Source organism: Cucumis sativus, chromosome 3 (assembly GCF_000004075.3).
Source record: "Cucumis sativus cultivar 9930 chromosome 3, Cucumber_9930_V3, whole genome shotgun sequence".
Taxonomy (NCBI): Eukaryota; Viridiplantae; Streptophyta; class Magnoliopsida; order Cucurbitales; family Cucurbitaceae; genus Cucumis; species Cucumis sativus.
The window spans coordinates 11,476,651-11,497,049 of record NC_026657.2 but is presented as its reverse complement, the minus strand read 5'-3'; the positions used below and the strand labels follow the sequence as shown (position 1 = coordinate 11,497,049).

Here is a 20,399-nt window from a genome sequence, read left to right as displayed (position 1 = left end):
TCATAGAAGGGTAAGAATAATCACCTCAATGCCGTTTTTTGCAGATGGACCTTAATTTAGATGTGGGGTATCTTAAATGTTGAAACTTCATGGGTGACAAACAAACCATCTTTTTTTTTTTTTTGTTTGTCCCGCTGGTTTACATCATTGTAACCGATTACTGTTTCTTTTGCGAGAGACAAACTTTTCTTTGATAGAGACAAGAATAAAATTGTTCCAGGATGCAAACTGGGGTGTAAAAGAGAGAACAAAATGGCCAACCAAAAACGGCAAAACAAGCTCCAAAAACCAAGGGATGAAAACTGTGTTTGATGGTGGCAACAGAGTGCAAGAGCAGCAGTGTTGTGATTTATGAGGTACAACGCTAAATCTTCTACGAAGGATGCACGATGCCAAGGGTTTTGTCGTGGAGATGAGTGACAGTGATTAGTTTTCGAAAGAAAGCAAGGCAACATAGCTAGGGTTCCTACAACGGAAGCTAGGACTCTAGTGGCAAGGCTAGGATTTGAAGATATTCAAGGCTACTTTATCATGAAACTATGAATGAGAAATGTTTTCGTTTCCATGAGAAAGACTCAAATTTATACGAGAGGATTTTAAAGCATTTCTGCTAGAATTAAGCAATCAATCAAAAAATCTACATGGGATGGAAAAATTTTAAAATATGAAAGGAAACAATCTTTGCAGAATTCTTAATTTAATTCCAAATTTACAGATGAATTGAATCAGCTTGATTTTCTACAAATATAGTAAAAGAAAATATGTTTTAGTACAGGTGGATTAATGTTCCCCTATAAATGACAAAACCAACAACTCTTCCCATTTATTTTTTTGCATCAGTTTTTGGGTTCCAGATGCTCAGTTGCCAATTTACTGAGCATGTACTAAGAGGTTTTGAAAAAAAGGATAGAAAGTAGGAAGAAATCAAGCAAATAGATACACATATACTCAAGTACTTAAAATTTAAGGGCATTTATGAACAGACATCAAATCATATCAGCATATTAAAATGGACTCCAAACATTATCACACCTGAGTTTCAAATGTGAAACTACGAAGTGTACTTTGATCACTTTCCAAAGATGAAGAAATATTTGAAGTGTCTGATGTTTCATGAATGGATGCAGTATTCTTCTTCTCTTCATCAGATGAAAGGGTATCCAGAATAATATCAACACCATCCTCTTTGGACACAGAATAGCTGCTATCATTCCCCAGGTACGTATACTTTCTCAAGAGAGAACCATTCTATTAATGAAAGACTTATCAGTGGACAGGAAATAAGAGCTGCAAAAATATGTAATACATAACAAACAATTTCATAAAGTAATTGGAAAAAAATTAGAAGTTAATAGACGAGTAATACCTGTCTAGAACTGCAATTCGAAAGGGATAAAAAAAAGTTAGGTTTTAGCAGATGATTGATGGAAAAGCTTCAGAACAGACCTTTCTTTTGGCAGATGATTATAGAATTTTCAGTTTTTTTAAAGGAAACAGAATTAGTTCATTTACCAAGCATTTTTCAATTTCTTTTCCATTTTCGAAGAGGTATTTTTGGTCATTTGGAACTTTAAAGTCAAAAAGTCAATGCACTTAATTGGACTTTGCTCTATTCTGGTTTAATCACAGGATAGGTGCTTCAAAGGATGGTGTTTTTTCTTCAGTTTTCCTGCATTCTGTTTCTTTATTATGTGTTGGGGAGGGTGAATGCCAGCTCATTCCATATTTCAAGAATAAATGGGTTTCAACAGTGATGCAAGTAGAAATATTATTGAGTTGTTATATGGGGCCGTATCTCTGCGGTTGCTCATTAGCTATGGGTTAGGTTAACAGCGTCAAACCTATCACCAAAATCTGGTTTCAGAGGAAACAAAGGATATTTCCAAACAAGTCAAAGAGTTTCGATAGAGTGTTTTCGTTTAGCTATTTCAAAGCCTCACAATGGTACTCTCTGTCTAATTTGTTAGCCTCCTAGCATATTGGCATGAATGGGGACGCTTTTCTTTCTCTCACTCCCTTTGAAGAGATTGTTTCACTTGAACACTTCTTGTATCTTCTTACTACATCGATAGAAAAGTTCTTGATCTTTGTTGAAAAAAAAGTTGAGGAGAATGTTTCACTTGAACATTTTTTGTATCTTCTCACCACATCAATAGAAAAGTTCTTGATCTTTGTTGAAAAAGGAAAGTAAATAGGTGGTAATGTATTAGTACCTCAATTTTCAAATTAACAAAACGAAGCCTCTTAGAACGGCCAATAACAATAATTGGTTGAGATCTCCCTGAGTGTGGTCCTTTGCCATCTGTTTCTTCCACTAGACGAATAGTGTTTCCACAACCATCATATGTATAATCATCAACACCTAAGGCATCTGCTACCAGCTGCCTACTTGGAGATAGCAAAATTACATCTTCACTTTGCCTGTGAATTGAACCAGACAGTACTATGCTGTTGTTTTTACCAATGGGATCGTTCTTGGGGTCCATTGTTTCCTCTCTTCCAGTAATAGATCTCAAGGCAGGAACAAAAAACTCAACCACGGCGAGGAGAAAATCTGGTACCACAAGGACCCGAGGTTGTTGAACCCGTAGAACAAATGATTGAGATTCCTTCCGCCAACGATAGTCCAGTACGAACATTGTAGCAACAGGGATATCCATATCAAGATTACCTTCAGAATATGCCTTCCCAAAGCTATTTTTCTTCGGGAATGGAAAGTTCTCCAAAGGAGCTTGTTTTGAAGTGTCAGTTGATGACCCAAGCATAAGCCGCATTTCAGGCTTTGTAACAGGGCGAATGTCAAGAATAGAAAACTTAGGAATAGTTAAATAGAGATCCGTTTCTAGGAATGAAGTCATACGATATAACACCCAAAGCCCTTCTAGCTGCAAAAATGAAAAGAAACTACCACGTCAGACATGACAATGTTGCAGATGAAAATGCATCATATAAACATAAAAAGCATTACTCATACAATACGTGCACACACATTCTTTACAGGAAAAGTAATAGTCAATACTACTCAACAAATATACTTACTTCTATGAGAGCTAAAGGTGACTCCTCCTGAATGCCATTACACAGCTCTAACAAGGCCTTATTCACAACAACGGACACTATTGTAACAGTCCGAGACAGTAAGATTTGACTATTTGTATTGACCTTGTCAACCAACAGACGCATTGTATCCTCTGACTCAGATTTTTTCCCACGGAAACTTGGAGGAAGTATTGGCTGTTCATACAAGTTCATATATAAACAGTCAACGATAACTTTGTATTCCTTGTCAGACATCATCCCATGCAACAAACCCACCTACCAAAAAAGCAACCATGTGAATCAATTTAAATTTATATATTTTTTTTAAAAGGAGACAAGCTTCTTTATTAATAATAATACTCAAAGTACAAGAGAGTTATACATTGAGAATAGTAGAGAAGCCTAGAAATAGGGGAGAGAGAGATAGAGAGGATCAGTAGGTGCACCCGAACATCTCAACTAGGTTGACATCCCATAGCACCCTCGTCATCATATCCAAAATAATATGAAAGATATTTAGGTCATGCTAAGACTGAAAACAACAATAAATACTACCTAACAGAAGACAGATGCAAAGCTGAAAAGAGATAAAACAAATGTAGGAATACAGAATAAATCCCAGCAACAATACAAAAACACAATATCTGTCCCAGCAATCTGGAACATAACAGTGCTGAATTTCTTCAGATGAAGACAGTTCAGTTAAGGCAGAAGTCTTGAATTGAATAAATTTTAAATTCAGCATTCGAATAACACCAAGCAGCTGCATTTCTTTTAGAAGTTTCTACAATATCAACCCAAACCTTTTTCTTTTTTTTTTTTAAACAGAGACAAGTCTCTTTATTAATAGTACTAATAGTAATAACAGTAAGAGAGATTTACGTTCAAAGTACAAGAGAGTTGTATAGAGAGCAAATGGGCTAAAACAGAAACAAACAATAGCTAAATCAAACTCAAGAATAACTACGAGCTAAACAAAATCCTCTATCCAGAAAGCACAAATGAAAAAAAAATGTAAACTAAGTACAAAGTAATTAATTAAAACAGAAGACCAAAGGAACCCAAAGTAAGATGACAAAATGCCCACGATAAGCTTCAAGATGAGTGAAGAGGGAACACCAAGAGAAACATGAACAGCCTAGCTGACTTTTCACCGCTGGCCAACTGCAGAACTTTTTACAATACATCTTAGGGAAATCTTTCCCTTTTGCAAAACGGACCAATATATAATCAGTCATTGGCACCTTATGGGAAAATACAGAAGCGCTCCTATACATGTTTGTTTCAAGAGATGTCTGTGTTGAACACCTTTTAATTCCACAAGATAAGTAGATTTATCTGAAGGTTCGAGGATAATGACATGTCCTAAACTAACCCACCATTTCGCAACAGCGCACCAGTTTGATCATCAGGGGACGACTTTTGATAATAAGTGCACAGCCTTGCCCCAATTCCAATGTTGCCCAAAAGTAAAGGCCTTTCTTCACAATACTCCATCAAAAAAAACATCCGACTTACACAGAACGATCTGATTTCCTTTTTATTGCTCCAGGAGATCTAATAGATCTACTTTCACCACGCAAATCCCTTTTCTTATCATAAAAAATCGGTAGGTTGCGCTTAAACCAAAGCTCTGCTAGCAACACTTTTATCAAATTAACCCATTTTTTAAAAAAAGATACGAGTCTCACTATTATTAATACTGAAAAATAAAGAGACAAAGCTCAATGTACATGAGGATTATACAAAATCAATAGGGGGAGGATCAGCAAGCGCACCCGGGCATTTCAACTAGGTTAACACCCCTTAGCGCCCTCATCACAAAACCACCACAAATACAAGGCCAAACAAAATGATAAAATAATCTGTCCAAAACAAAATCATAAATCATAGGCAGCAGGTCGAGGACAAAGAACAATAAGCCTTGATTGAGAAAAAAACTGTTCGAAGCAGAGAGTTGATCTGGAAGGCCGGATGATCTAGGATTAACGTGGGGAGTCTATAAATGCTGGCCAATTTAACACAATCTCCTACAAAGAGTAATCCTGAAAAAAATTGGATAATGAACACCATGAAGATGCATTCGAACGAGCAGAATCAAAACGTTCCATTCAAGTAACCATCGTGGAAAACTCTTTGGTTTCTTTCAAACCAGATTTCAACTAAGAGAGCTTTTACTGCATTTACCCACAACAAATCAGCTGTCTTCTTCTTCAAGGCTTGGACCGGCCAAAATTTGAGTCACATTGATCTTAAAATCATGATAATTTAAATTACCTTTTATAATTTAAATTAAATAATTTTATTTTAAAAAAGATACATAAAATACACCCAAACTTATCAATTTAAATTTTTAGGTACAATAGTAGCATAACATGGTAGCCAAGTAAGAGAAATTATTTTTTACCAACTTCAATTCTTCCTCAATTAATATTAAATTATTAATAGTTCTGTTAAATAGCCACTCAATTTAAAAGCTTAAGCTGATGAATTATAATAAACTTATTATTATATCCATACTCTACCATTCACACTCATTTGTGGACTTGAGAAATTTTGTTGAAAACCCTTCAAGTGGAATTCAATATTAAATGATGAGGAAATGTACACGGGTTCAACTCAAAACCTTCTGCTCTGATAGCATGTTAAATCATCGATCAACCCAAAAGCTTAAGTTGATGGGTTATGGTAAATTTAACATTAACGTCACTACTCTAAGAAAGTTCACTTTTTATCAATTTCTAAGCGTACAAGTGGAAGTCATTTTGTTGAACTCGATGCCTTCATCTTCCCTCAAATTTGATGTCTTGGACACCATGTTCGATGGATGGTCTTTTGTTTCTACCGGACTTTAGCATAAATGGGGACTGTTTTTTCTTATGTCTATCTATGTAATTGTTTATGCTCTGTTTGGGCCAATTGTTTTGTATTGGCTTTTATCAGCCTAGAGGAAGGACAATCTTTATTTCTTTATTCCCTTTTACGGAAATTATGAGGGCGCTAAAGGGGGTGATGTAATTCAAGTCTGAATTTAATTTCTCAAAATGAACTCTCTGCCAATTATGGCTAAGATAAGGGGTATTTATTGAGAATTTGTAAGTAGTTACAATTAGTTGAAATAACTGTTTATGAAACAGCCTTAACTGTTAAACAGTTTAACTGTTTAAACTGTTTTACTAACTAACTACAGCTGTTTAACCATAGCTTTATTCTATATTACATCAGGGGGTCAACCTATTTCAGATGCCAGGATGCGTCTGCTGATTCGTCTCAATATGAGCTTTTGCTCTTCTTATTTAAATATAATAGACATGTTTCCTCTTTTAAAAAAAAAAGTGTACAAGTGGAAGTGTTAAGAAGATATTGACAAATAACATTATATAAACCGATAAGTAACCAGATTTAATTTCAAAAAAATAAATTAGCCTAGGAGATACTAAAAAGGCTTTCAAAAAGTATATTACCACTATTTCAAGCGAGAATGTTGGAACTTTTCTGAAAACATCCCTTAAGCTTCGTCTGACATAAACCTCGAGTCCTTGGCCTTCCTGAATCATTGGTTTACCTATACAACCATTAATCCCTACCAACATGTTGACACCCAAAATCTGCAATTGCACATAAAGGAAATATAATCTCCACATATACTTAAAGGGTCTGAAGAAATCCATCAACAACTCTACCTCAGCATGCAGGACATCAATATGAACGGCAGAAGCATCTTTTTCTGGACATCCATGCCAGCTGAATTCATTTTTTACTCGTAACTGTCCCAAGTCAAGTTGAATGAAACTACAAGAAAAAGAGAGCACATGGTCATTTAAGGTTTCTTGAGACTGCTAACATTTTCTTTTTCCAAATGATCTACCACGACATATATCAATGAAGTTGAAGAAATTTATTGCTCACTAATATTTTGTTCTTATTTTACATTCCGATAGAAACAAAAACACAATCAATTTATAATGAAACGTAAATGACAAAAAAACCTGGATCCTCACGTCTTGAGATCTCTCACAAACCCTAACCCACCCACTAAAATATTGCTATTCACACACCTATTTATAACGAAATACCAAAACAACCTCCCTAACTAATTACTAACAAACCCTTAAAATCCTAATAATACCCTAACAACATTCCTATCATCACCAGCACCTAAAACACACCTTGTCGTCAAGATGTGGTTAAACAAAACAAAAACCAAAATTGAGTCGGAGAAAGCTATAGTGTTTTATAGACTGCATTCACTGATTCAGAGAAACTTGAAACCTAGGCTTGAGTGATGGCAATCGGCAGATGGGGGTCTTGGGAGGCAGGGGCAAACGAAGACAAAGGCAAGGGTGTGCAGCAACACAAGCGAAAGAAAAACACTGGAAGAAAAACTGAGGGAGAAAATCACAGAATCGTGAGCCACAAATGGACAAAAAGTTGTTTGAAGAGGGCCCATGATCATGAGCTTTATCCAATTGTGTGGTGAAAATAGATCTATTAGATCTTCTGGAGCAATAAAAAAAAATCAGATCTTTCTGTGAAAGTCGGACATTCCATTTTTATGGCTAATACTGATTTATTGGAAGTTAGTTGCACCCAAATTCAAGCCACAGCCCGTTCTTCTAAGTCATTTTCTCATCGTCCTCACTCTACCTAGTTTAAGTACTCTGCAAACTCCAAGCAAAACCTCTCTCAATCGATCCAACTAGAGGGTGAGCCCTTTTTCTGACTCCCCTTTCAGCGTTAGTAATGAGAAATTGAAGCATTTGGATAGGTCAACCAAATTTGAAAGTCGGAAACATTTTGAGCCTCTAGAAACCGATCTCAATGCCCTGTTTTCAATGCGAGAAAGAGCCAGGATCCGCAAAATTGCCTTCTGCTACTCGTTCTTGTCCCTGATCTTGCAAAATACCAGATCATTTAAAATCAATAGTTGCTGATTGTGGAATTAGTCTAATTTGATTCTTCAACAATTTAATGTATTTCTCCTCAGTGTAAGACCAACTTAAGTCATTCTTGAATTTCCCTTCATATGGGTGGCAAGTAAATCCTTCACGCCAATGCTGAATAGTGGAAGACTTCTCTGAGCTTCCTCTGAACTATGAATTGATTTGGTTAGGCAGTTTCGAGGCAGCTGGTTGCAAACTTGCATCTTCTTGAAATTTTTTAGTTTCAGTTTAGTTTTTTATGAGAGGATTTTGCATTATGCTTTGTAATAAGATTTCTTCAGATATGGTTTTGTTTAGCTTGATCACTTCTATGTTAAGTTTGATCTCTTCTATTTGGAATTTGTTTTTTAGCTTTTGTTGTAGATGTAGACTGATTTTTCTCTTTTCTCTTGCTCTTAGTATAATACTCTTGTACTTTGAGCTTAAGGCTCTTTTATTAATCCTCCCACTTCTAGATAGATTGTATCTTCTCCATTTATCTAGCTTTCCAAGGACTTTATCAAGAATAGGCTGCCAAAACAGATCACTTTTTGGATAACCTCCCAAAGGAAGGCCAAGGTAAGTGAAGGGGAGACTTGCTACCTTGCAGTTTCAATTGTTTGCCGTTGAAAGAATCTTGTTGTCCTCAATATTTATACCACAAATTGATGATTTCTCCCAAATTAATCTTGCTGTCCTCAATTTTTATACCAGAATGCTAAGAACAATGAATATCAAAATAACAGACTCAACATAACAAAAACACAAGAACCTGGTCCTCTGCTTCTCCTCTCCCTCCCCAACTTCCTATTTATAACCATCTAACTGCCTACATATCTAATTACCCTTATACCCTTGCCCTAAACTAATCTAGATATCTAACAGATTTGCAACCCTTGGACTACTTTCAAGAACTCCACACGCCGTCCTAGCCTCTCTCTTCTGCCAAGCATGAGTTTGATCGATTTCCCTTGAATCTTCCATCATTGGCGAGAAGAAAGCGAACGGGGAGTCTCTGTTTTTAGAATTCGGTGGAATCTGAATCTGATTTTCTTTTTGAAGCATCAACAAACAAGGTGTGAATGGATTTCTTGACAAATTTTCTGAGTTACAAGGGGTAGCTTTACAAGCCCCTTCTAAGATGGAACTGAAATAATCTAACTCTTCATCAACCAAAACTTGCTTTAGACGAGCCAAGTCGATTGGGTTGGAGAAATCTTTTATAAAAAAAGCACCTTGAACTTTGATCAGGCATTCCAAACATTCAATATCTCCAAAATTCAGAAAAATGCTCTCTTTTTTTATTTGAGATTTCTACAGTAGATGGTATAAAACCACATAAACATTCAAAACGCAATGTATTAGTTGGTTAGATTGAATAAATTTTCTCATTACCCTTCAGTTATATAATATTTTTGTTCATTTTTATATTTACAATAAGTTACCGTCTAAGTAATCATATGAATGTGATTTATGTGTCATGTCAATTATAGGTCAAATTAAAAAAAAAATAGTCAAAATGGTAACATGGACAATAATAGAGAAGAGGTTACGAACTCTTGGCTATTTGAATTCTTGGGAACAATAATAATGGGTGTATCTAGTGATAGGTCTAGCTTGAATGCGGCAGCCCCATCAATTTCATACTTCTGGATCAACCACTCAAAGTCACCAACTTTATCAACAAGTTTAACAGCTTCTTCAGTATGTGGAGTCGCTAGTCCCATGAAGTAAACTGTAATCTACAGAAGAGGAAAATTACACACAAGATTAAAAATAATTACAATAAAAAGTTCCAGTTATGTACGATTGTATGCCATGGACTAATATTACTGATTACAACTAGAACTTATAAACGAAAACAATGAGAAAACTTTCCTTTACCTCTTGAACAAATCTATAAAGGAAAACTATGCGGACAGCAGAAAGTCGGCCATGTAAACTGTAATCATATCCTTTGTAGTCATCATCGTCAGCACAATAGGAATGAAATTTGAACTAAAGAGAAAAAGAGAAGAAAAGTATCATTTGAAGTCTACAAGTGAGAATGGGGAAAAAACAAATGCCGTCAGACAGGAGTCTTAATGCAACAATTAACTAATTTAAGAAGACAAAAGTTACCTTGATAAGTGATTCAACACCAGGATTTCGTATATCACAAAGCCAACTCCAGCAATGATCTTCTCCTAAAGACATATCGCAAAGTCTGAAATTCCCTAAAGTTCCTTCAATTGAAAGAGAGCTTGGATGGACCTAAAAAGCAGCATCCCAGTTAGAGATTGGTAAAAGTGAATGAGATTTAAATTTTCGCAATTAAGATGTCCAGGTGCCTGATCCTACTTGTATTGTACATTGTACTTTGTAAATAATGAATTTTAATTATATCAATGAAAATCTTAGTTTCCATTACAAAAAAATATCAAAGCACTAGCATCCTTTCATCGTATATTGAAAATGACAACATACATAACATACTGATAATACAAGAACTGTTTGCTATTCTTTTCTTTTTGAAGGAAAACAAGTCATTTATCTGTTCGCTAGTCTTTTCTTTTTGAAGGAAAACAAGTCATTTCATTGAATAAATGAAATGAGACTATTGCTCAAAGTACAAAGATACCGAGAAGAAATCCAAAAACCAAAAATCAAGAATTAGTAGGTACACATAGACATCTCAACGAGGTTGACAACCACATAGCACCAACACCATATACTAATACATTCTATGATTTTCAACAATTGGAAGGCCATTATGTCTTAGTTCCCTAGCTTCTTCCGGGGAGGGCCCTCTTGTCCCTTGCCCTTAGGATGTTCTGTTTTGTTATATGAATATACTTGTCTCTTATCAAAAAAAACACCATATACTAATACAAATTATGAAAACACATTGAACATCAAATAAAAGACAACAGATAAAGTATGACGATACAGGCCAAAAACCACGATAAGTAGGATCTCCAGCTCCAGATGTCTTGATAATACAAAAACTGTTTAGTCTTGTAAACAGACAGACGAAAAAGAGAGTAAAATAAAGAATACTACACTTCAATATTTGAGGTTGGGTTAGCTTCCATTTGGTCCTAAATTTAAAACTCTCATTAACTGGAATTCAATGCTTAAAATTAAAGTTCTAATATTTTCTAAAGCTAACTGGGTAATAATTTATTGATCTTAAACTAAAACTTCATTCATGTGGAAAAATTATATATAACCACAAATTGTTTTTGTTCACAAGAAGTTCAAATAATAACCAAAAATTATTAGGTGAAACACACAAATAAAATATTAAAAAATAATAATAAACAAAGAACCAACACAACCTATCCATTTAGCCACCCCCCACCCCTCTTCCTCTTGTTCTTCATGCTCTTCCTCTTATTTTCTAAACTAGCACCCAAAGAAAAATAAAACCCCATCCTTAATGATTTGAAGATTTTGATTTCGCACACCCAAGGCTAGATTTGGGTTTGAAAGGGAGGTGTAAGGGAGCAAAAGAGACAAGGGTGTGAGTGGGTGAGAAAGGGAAAAGATAGTTTCGCTTTTTGTTTTGTTTCTCTTTCTTTTTTTTCTTTCTTTTTGTGTGTGTGTGTGTGTGTGGGGGGGGGGGGGGGGGGGGGGGAGTTAAGATATGTTTAGTGTTTTTCATTTCTTTAAATAATCACGCATAAAAATAATAAAATTAACAAATTAATTTTTTTAAAGCAAAAAGAGACTAATATTAAGAAGTTTGGACAGCATTTCAGTTTCTGTAAATGAGCGAGAGGCTAATGGCAAGTAAAAAAAAGGTGCTTTAAAACTCAATAACACTATGTATAAAAATACAATTTTAGCAAAAAGAGACGATAAATTATACCCACCTTGAGGTCAAGCAAAAAGCTCTCCTGCACGAGCATTGCAAGCTGAGATCCATCCTCCATATTTAGATAGATGGAAACACTGTCAACATTCATGTTTAAGTAGAATACGACACGACTTTTTCCATATCCTAGCAATCCTTTTACGCGGCCTTTTTCTTCTGCCTTTTCTTTATCCATAACAAGCTTATCTTCCAAAGAGCTGGGCAAGTCTGTGTTAGCTTCCACATAATTTGAGGAACTTATATCCAAACCAAAACCAATTAATGCAACAAGAGTGGGTCTGTTGCAGTAGAATTCCATTTTTGACATGCGAATACTCATCTGAAATGTTTCATATATGTTAGTCAGTATCGTAACAAAACATGATGTTGGAAAAAATAATCAACTATCACCACTATCATAATAGTACCTGAGTGTCTATACCATCGTAATCAGGGGAATCTGAGCCCCTCGTCAGGAAGGTTACAGCCACAAAGTTTGAATCTTCGCTGTCCTCTGCCTCATAAAATATGTCACTGGATATGCCCTTCCCTTTTCCTATATCATTTTCATTAAATATGGTCTCAGTCGATTCACGTCCAGAGGACTCGTAATTTCCAACATCAGATAGAGACAAAAAATCAGGCAATGCATCCTTAAAACTATCGTCCTCTTCAGTGATTGCACTAGCTGTTTGTATCCCATCAGGATCAAATGTTTCAGGAGAAGAAGATAATTTCTCATTTGATAGCACAGAGCGTGCTAAATACTGTGAATTTGTTGATAAGTGGCCTTGAAGTTCATCCTTAATATGCAACGAATGCAGTTTTGTTTTGACTGAAAGATCATCATCACCAAGAATTATATGGACCTGTCAATCATGACATAAGTATCTGGCTTACCAGTTTTTGTAAAGCTTTACGGTGTCATACAATTATCCAGGAAAAGTATTAAACCTGACAAGTTATCATCCTAAGAAGGAATAACATACAATTACATGTTGAGCAAAAATTGTACATCGAAGAGAAGCAAATAGACAATAAATAAATAAAATTGTTAAATAGACAATAAATAAATAAAACTGTTCTTTCTGCCTCAGTTTCTTCATTTGTGTTCGAGCAAAGGTGTAGGGTGCACCTACTGATCTAGCTCTATCTATCTATCTATCTATCTCCTCCCTTTCTTGGCTTCCCTATTATTCTCATTGTATAGCTCTCTTGTACATTGAGTTTATTAATAATAAAGAAGCTTGTCTCCTTCTCAAAAAAAAAAAAGGTGTAGGGAACGTAAGTAACAATCTCCCACCACAACTAGAAACTATGATTGAAAACAGAAGATGAAACAGGAATTTCCAACAAGGTTTCACAAACATTACTATCCCAATTTTTTTGAAAACAAGGAAACATAACCAAGAGATACTGTACATGATGATATTATCTTTTGGGTTTTTAATGATTCCAAATGGAAGATGATGAAACCTTGCTGCTCTAACATTATGCATTCAGTAGATCTTAATGCTGCAGTTTGGTGCTCCTTAAATAAGGAGTTTGAAAATTATTCCATTCAAGACATTTGTCTCAACTCGACTGCTTTTCCCTCTCAACCTGCTTGTTTGTTAGTAGCTGATTCAGTCTACTGTTTGCAGATTACTCAGCCTGAAGCTTCTTCACAGCAAACCTCCTCCTGCGTTGTGAAGCCTTGGTGGATTGCTCCTTTTTAGCCTTATAATTTTGAGTTCTATATTTTTGGCCTTCCTATTTTGTTGAACTTGTTTCTGGTCCTTTATTGTCTTCTGGCCCCTTGTACTAAGCTGGACATTATTTAACTTTTGCAACGTTCTGTTTTTGTATGCTCGGGATATGATGATTGGCACTAAGGGGTGTCAACCTAGTTGAGATGTCCGGATGCACCTCCTGATCCCCTAGTTTTCCCTAAAATTCTTTATTGCTCTCTTTGTATAACTTTCTTGTATTCTGAGTTCGTATTAATAAAGAAGTTTATGTCTCCGTTTAAAAATAAGACATTTTAGTTAGCATACAAATAAAAGGAAAAGAAACACAGTCATGAAAAATAAATTTATTACTAAGCAGAAACTATACATCAATGAAACTAAACCAACCTTTCCTCCAGAAGCAAGAAGCTCAAGAATCAGAATCTCATCGAGTCTATTATCAACTTCATCTCCAGTCTGCAAAATAATGGGGACAGACATTAGGTTGCTCAACCAACTGGATGAAAAAAAATGTTGAAATTTTATCTAGTCTCGTAAAACAACTATTGACCTCTAACGGCACCAAAGAGAATATGGTAGCATAAACACATAATACCAACAATAGTCACTATTTAACTGAATAGGGATTAGAAAATTCATTTGTACCTTCCCGTATATCAATAGCTTTGCTTCCATCAATGCTCCATTTATAACAAGATTCGCTGCTTTCATATTAGGTGTGTGACGCTCGATGAGTTGAGATGCATCGTCACCCGTTTCACCAAGTATATCTATCGATGCAGGAGCCTGTATATAACAATAATAAGTAGCTACTAAGTAGCAGGAAGGAGAATAATGTAACTGATAAAATGAAGAACATATGAGAATTAGAGAGTAATAGAAGTACAGAAGCTAGGTATGTCGCTTGTAAAAGTCTTTTTGTCCACAAGCTCTTCTCCTCTTCATTCTGAAATTCTATCACCCAGGTACTTGAAGATTCCAAAGCCTAGAAAATATAAACCATTAGAAATTATTGAAGCAGAAAAATGTAGCTGCTAGCGTAATTTTATTTGATTCGATTAGTAGATGCAGTATTTCTTCTCCTCCAAGCTGTAATCAATGTTCTTGGTCAAAGTGAACAAAAGCTGATTCCGAGGATAAAAAACATCAAAGTTCTGATCTTCTCTTTTTTCCTCCGATGTGAAACCTCCATCAGATGAAATGAATAAATACTTGTTCTACTCATAGCAACTTGAATCCATGATCATTGACAACTAAGGAACTCTAAATAACTACGGATGAAATTAAACAACCAGAGAATTTTGTAGAGCAAAAAGTTCAAAATGTATAGACATCTGTCGAAAAAATTACTCAAACCAGAAACATTTCACAAGTTTATGGGAAAATATCTGTTACCTAGTAAAAAACATAAATGAATAAACAAAACAATCAATAGTACATTTGAAGTAAAACTAAAATTACAAAAAAGGAAAAAACGAACAAAAAAAATTATCCCACAACACCTCAAATCAATTAAACATACCTTCTGAATGTCCATGCCTCTAGAACTCAGCGCAACACAAAACAACGATCCACCCACACTGGTTGATGGAATTTCATGGACTTGCTTGCCAGCGACACTGTCATGTCCAAAATGTAATATAAAATAATTACTTTTCATAACCAAAAACAAAACTTTCCATTGATTTGCAAGAAAATTCATTAATACTCAAACAAGTTAATTTTTTAAAAGAAAATCAAACTTTTCACTGATGAAATGAAAAGAGTATAATGCTGAACTTACAAAACTCCCAAAGAATTGATACTCAAACAAGTTAATTGAGAACCTAGAAAACATTCAAATGTGAAAACCAAAGAGACAAGAAAATAAATAAGGAGAGAGGAACCAAAAGAAAAACCTCAAATAGCGTTGGTAAATCTGGGACTTTCCCGATTCCAAAACGTATATATACAAGCCTGATAGCACAATATAACAAGGCTTCCATTGAGCCACTGAATTGCCTATACCCTGAAACAAATATTATTAAACAATTATGTATGACTAAGTTATAAACAAGGTGTAAGATAATTCATTTCTTTTCCTTAATTAAAGCCATACCCTCCACACAAGGATTCTTGCATCAGCTGTGAGATCCACAGGACCCCATGGAGGAAGTACAGGTTGAAAATTACCACCTGTATCCGAGGGTTGACTATAAGTCTCCATTTTACCATAGATAGTATTTAATAATTCCATGAGTTTGCAGTATCTTGCCGGTGAAATGTGAATGCCAAGGTTAGGCACTTGAATAGAGATTCGTGTAGATGGATAACTTGGGTGAGGTACCTTTATCTTGAACCAAAGAGCAAAAAGAAATTAGATCACAGATAAAGATATAAATGTTCTTTAACCAAAAACGTAGATAGTGTGAAGGAAACTGGGAAAACAAGCAGAAATAGTTACCTGATCTACTATTACAGCCATTCCACACTGATCAAGAAGAGGATAAACGTTGTGAGATTCCTCCTTCAGTAAAGGAGAAACAATGGGTTGATTACTATAATCTGAACATTTCTGGCATTCAGGACCACAATCCCTGAACAATGCAGCAATATCTCTCCCAGATATAAAAAACCGAGAATACAAACTATGTCTTCGTTCATCAGATTGGGAACCCTGTGATGAAATATTGTAAACAAATGGAAGAGACTGGAAGATAAAACATAGAGCAATACAAGGAAGTAACAAAGATACCATGGTTCGCAGCATAAAATGACCAAAATCCAAAAGAAAATGACTATCACATTTCGAAGAGCCGCATGATCTGATAGGAACTCTAACTTTTGGGGCATCAAGATCAATATCTAGAGCAAATCTGGAACACAAAATTGGAACATATATTAAAGAAGCGAGTATAATATTCAGAGGCAAAAATCTCAAAAATGAAAACAGTTGCGAGAAAAATGATTCACCAACGACTAATGTGCACAACAACAATTAGCTAGTATGCCTAATATTTAAAAGAAAATAGATTTTTTTTATTGTATTCAACATAAATAACAGGAAACTAACAGGTTACTAATGTGTATGGGCCTGTGGATATAGAGAAAGAAAATTGATTTGGCCTGAATTATCTTCCCTTTCCCTATGCTCGGCTGAGGCTTGGTGTATAGGTGGAGACTTCAATATCACCAGAAGGGCTCATGAAAGATTTTCCCATGGCAGAAGTACTAGAGGCATGTCTCTTTTTTAAAAAAGCATACGAGTCTCACTATTATTAATATTGAAAAATAGAGAGACAAAGCTCAATGTACATGAGAGTTATACAAAGAGCAATAGGGGGAGGATCAGCAGGCACACCTGGACATCTCAACTAGATTGACACCCCATAACGCCCTCATCACATCCAAGAAGCGAAAATAAAACCCTAATACTAGAGGCATGTATCTTTTTAACAAATTCATTGTCTCGGCCAACCTTTTTGAAATTCCTCTACATAATGGGAGGTTCACTTGGTCTAGGTAAGGTGGCTCCCCTTCCAGATCATTGCTAGACAGGTTCATCATAAACAAGGATTGGGACAACCTCTTTGAAAATTCCCGCGTTTCCAGGAAAGATCATATATTCTCATATCATTTCCCAATATTTTTGGAAGCTGGTGCAATCTTCTGTGGCCCTACCCCTTTTCGTTTTTGCAATAGTTGGTTGCAGTCCAGTGAATGCAATCAGTTAACTGAATCCACTGTGCACAATTTCATTCATCACAGTTGAGCTGGTTTTATTCTACATGAACAATGGAGAAAGATTAAGTAGGTTGTTAAAGCTTGGCACTTCTCTACGCAGTTTAAATTGAAAGAAAAAGAGAAGTTCCTTCTATCCAAGTTGGAGATTTTAAATGCTAAAGCAGATTCGGTTGGTTTAAATGAGGAAGAGCTGCAATTCAGATCAGCTGTGCAAGCAAAAATCCTCGCCATCTATCAGCTTGAAGAGCACAATCTCATTGAAAAAAGCAAGCTCAATTGACTGTCAGTTGCGGATACAAATACAGGTTTTTATCATCGTTTTCAGAATGCAAATAAAAGAAAAAACCTTATCTCATAAATGAAGGATGAACATGGGGTGGTTACAAAATACTCACAAGAAATAGAACGACTTGTATTGGGTTTCTTCGAGAACCTTTACACAAAGATCCCAAGAGTTAGATTCATTCCCCTAATTAACGATTGGCCTTGTGTAGCTCCAACTCAGAACACAGCCCTAACTTCTCAGTTTACAGAGGAGGAAATTTATTTGGCAGTAAAAACTCTTGGTAGAAACAAAGCCCCTGGTCCGGATGGTTCCACAACAGAATTTCTTATCAACATTGGATGTGTTGAGGGCGCTAAGGGAGTGTCAACCTAGTTGAGATGCTCGGATGCGCCTGCTGATCCTCCCTCCTCCCTATTGCTCTTTGTATAACCCTCATGTACATTGAGCTTTGTCTCTTTATTTATGTTAATAATAGTGAGACTCGTATCATTTTCGAAAAAAAAAAAGGACTCCTTCAAGTCTTTGATGGATGACTTTCACAAAAATGGAAGGCTAAACACTTGCATTCAAGAGAACTTCATTTGTCTTGTTCAGAAAAAAGATAATGCCTCAGTTACGAAGGACTTTGGCCCAATTAGCCTCACCACCTTATCTTATAAGGTAATTGCAAAAGTCCTAGCAGAAAAACTGAAATTAGTAATGGACTCCATCATCAGCCCCTTCCAAAGTGCTTTCATTGAAGGAAGGCAAATTCTTGATCCAATCTTGATTGCAAATGAGGCAATTGAAGATTATAGAGCCAAAAGGAAAAGGGGTTGGATTTTGAAACTTGATCTCGAAAAAGCTTTTGACAGAGTAGATTGGAGTTTTTAGAAAAGGTTCTAAACCTTAAAAAATTCAGCCCCAAATGAATAGCATGGATGACCAAGTAGATTTGGTTGGTCGATCTTATTAAAAGGAAATTAGGGTTTATGGACTATTATTATTTTTCTTTAATGGCTTCTTTGAGGTCTATGTATTCTCCTATGTAAAAGGTCATTATGTACTATGATTTATTCAATAATATAGAAATTTCACGTGGTATCAGAGCTTTAGGTTTTCTCTTATTGAACTTTAATGGCTGCTCGTGGTTTGCAACCGCTAGACGTCTATTTTCTATTTGTTTCAAAGTCTTCACTAGATGTTCATTGGCACTATTTGTGACTTTGTGTTTGTGGATTCATGTTCCGTTTTCAAATCAATTGTTCGAGGGTTTTGTTTTAGATCTCTTAATGAGGATCTTTGTTTTTGCCCAGAAGTTCTTGTTTCATTCTTCTCGGGTTTTGTTATAGATCTCCACGCGAGAATCTACATTTCTATCCTAGAAGTTCTTGGTTCCGTTCTTCGTGGGTTTGTGTTTCTAGCCTAGAAGTTTTTCTTTTCGTACTTCATAGGTCTTGGTTCTAGCCCAGATCTATTAAGTTGATTTGGAAGCTTTCTTTGCAAACTCAAGTTGTTCGTGATTCTACCACGTTGATCTTGAGGGAGGGTGTTAAAAGGAAATTAAGGTCTATGGATTATTATTATTTTCTACTATCATTTTGCTTTTTGATATTTTCTATTTATGTATTTTTCTTCAATGGTTTTTACAAAATACGGTAACTAAATGAACAACTATTATGTACAGAGGAAAACCTGTTTCTAAGTGAGAATCAAATAGATTAGAAACTAACCTAATTGAACCTATGATATTGATCACTGATTGACAAATTGGTTTCAGCAAGGAAGTAAGCTTGTGAAGAAATCTCCAGGAAGCATCTTCATCGAGTAAATACTGATCTACATTTCCTTGCAAGAAAATATCATGCAAATTCTACATCCCAAACTCAAAATGAGGATGGAGCCAATGTCAGAACTTTCAATCTTTAACATGACACGATGATAGGCTATTACATAGTCGATGTACGGCTACGGTTTTAAGCAAGTTCGAGTTAGCTGAATCGAGTAACGGATCAGCCTCGAGAGCTGTCTCAAAACAATACTTAGCCTCCTCCCATTGACCCTCAGCAATAAACACCAATCCTAGATTGTTAAATGCAGGTGCATAACCAAGTTGTAGTCCTAATGTCTTTGAGAACATAGCTTTGGCACGTTCATACTGCTTTTGCTGTCGATATAGATTTCCAAGGTTACAAAATACGGTATGTGCTTGTTCTGTGGCTACCAATGACAAAGCTTTCCTGTATACTTCTTCTGCCTCTGTCGGGTTTTTTGGGAGTTGTAATGAGATACCTAGGTTTGACCATGCAAAGCTACACTTCTTAAAGCGGGCAATTGCGGCTTTGAGGTATCTTTGTGATGTTTTAAATTCCCGTGTACAGAGGCTATGGAGACCGAATTGATGCCACTGAACAGCATCATCTGTGTCCTCAGCTACTGCCTGATTTTTTTTTTGAAACGGAGACAAAAACTTCTTTATTAATAAGAACTCTAAGTACAAGATATTTATACAAAGAGAGCAATAAAGAAGAAAAAGAAAGGGGGAAAAACTGATTTAAACTGTAGACGGCGTGGTCTTCCTTTTCTCTCAGTTCACTTAGATCTGTACGAAATCCTGCAGCAATTTCATGTTGAATCTTGTGAACCATGGAAAACCCAGCCCATGCTACAGAATGATCAATTGTCAAGCCATCTCCATCTCTAATGATTGAGGCCACTTCATTTCCAGCCCAGGAGAGCTGCTAACTATGATCTTGAGACCTTTCTGCATTCTTAGACATGCAATTTGGTTCCTGTTTTGCTCCCTTCTCCAAGCACTTGGCAGAACTTCTGTGGTCCCCAGTCACGAAATATGCATTAGCAAGATTTTCCCAGGCAACTGC

General features: G+C 35.8%; 1 protein-coding gene across 4 annotated transcripts in view; it reads right to left on the bottom strand.

Annotated features, from left to right (window-relative positions):
• Positions 1–20,399, bottom strand: part of LOC101213129 — a 72,113-nt gene that overhangs the window by 31,609 nt on the left and 20,105 nt on the right. For all 4 annotated transcript variants that reach the window (XM_031882177.1, XM_031882176.1, XM_031882175.1 and 1 more), the window contains exons 18-35: positions 16,264–16,384; positions 15,973–16,185; positions 15,628–15,861; positions 15,428–15,537; positions 15,052–15,148; positions 14,416–14,514; positions 14,175–14,315; positions 13,917–13,985; positions 12,228–12,668; positions 11,819–12,139; positions 10,083–10,214; positions 9,846–9,959; positions 9,519–9,703; positions 6,723–6,831; positions 6,504–6,647; positions 3,040–3,315; positions 2,214–2,885; positions 1,033–1,248 (exon numbers count right to left, since the gene is read on the bottom strand). In XM_031882177.1, coding sequence (XP_031738037.1) covers positions 1,033–1,248; positions 2,214–2,885; positions 3,040–3,315; positions 6,504–6,647; positions 6,723–6,831; positions 9,519–9,703; positions 9,846–9,959; positions 10,083–10,214; positions 11,819–12,139; positions 12,228–12,668; positions 13,917–13,985; positions 14,175–14,315; positions 14,416–14,514; positions 15,052–15,148; positions 15,428–15,537; positions 15,628–15,861; positions 15,973–16,185; positions 16,264–16,384 — 3,694 coding nt within the window. The remainder of the gene's footprint in view (positions 1–1,032; positions 1,249–2,213; positions 2,886–3,039; positions 3,316–6,503; positions 6,648–6,722; positions 6,832–9,518; positions 9,704–9,845; positions 9,960–10,082; positions 10,215–11,818; positions 12,140–12,227; positions 12,669–13,916; positions 13,986–14,174; positions 14,316–14,415; positions 14,515–15,051; positions 15,149–15,427; positions 15,538–15,627; positions 15,862–15,972; positions 16,186–16,263; positions 16,385–20,399) is intronic.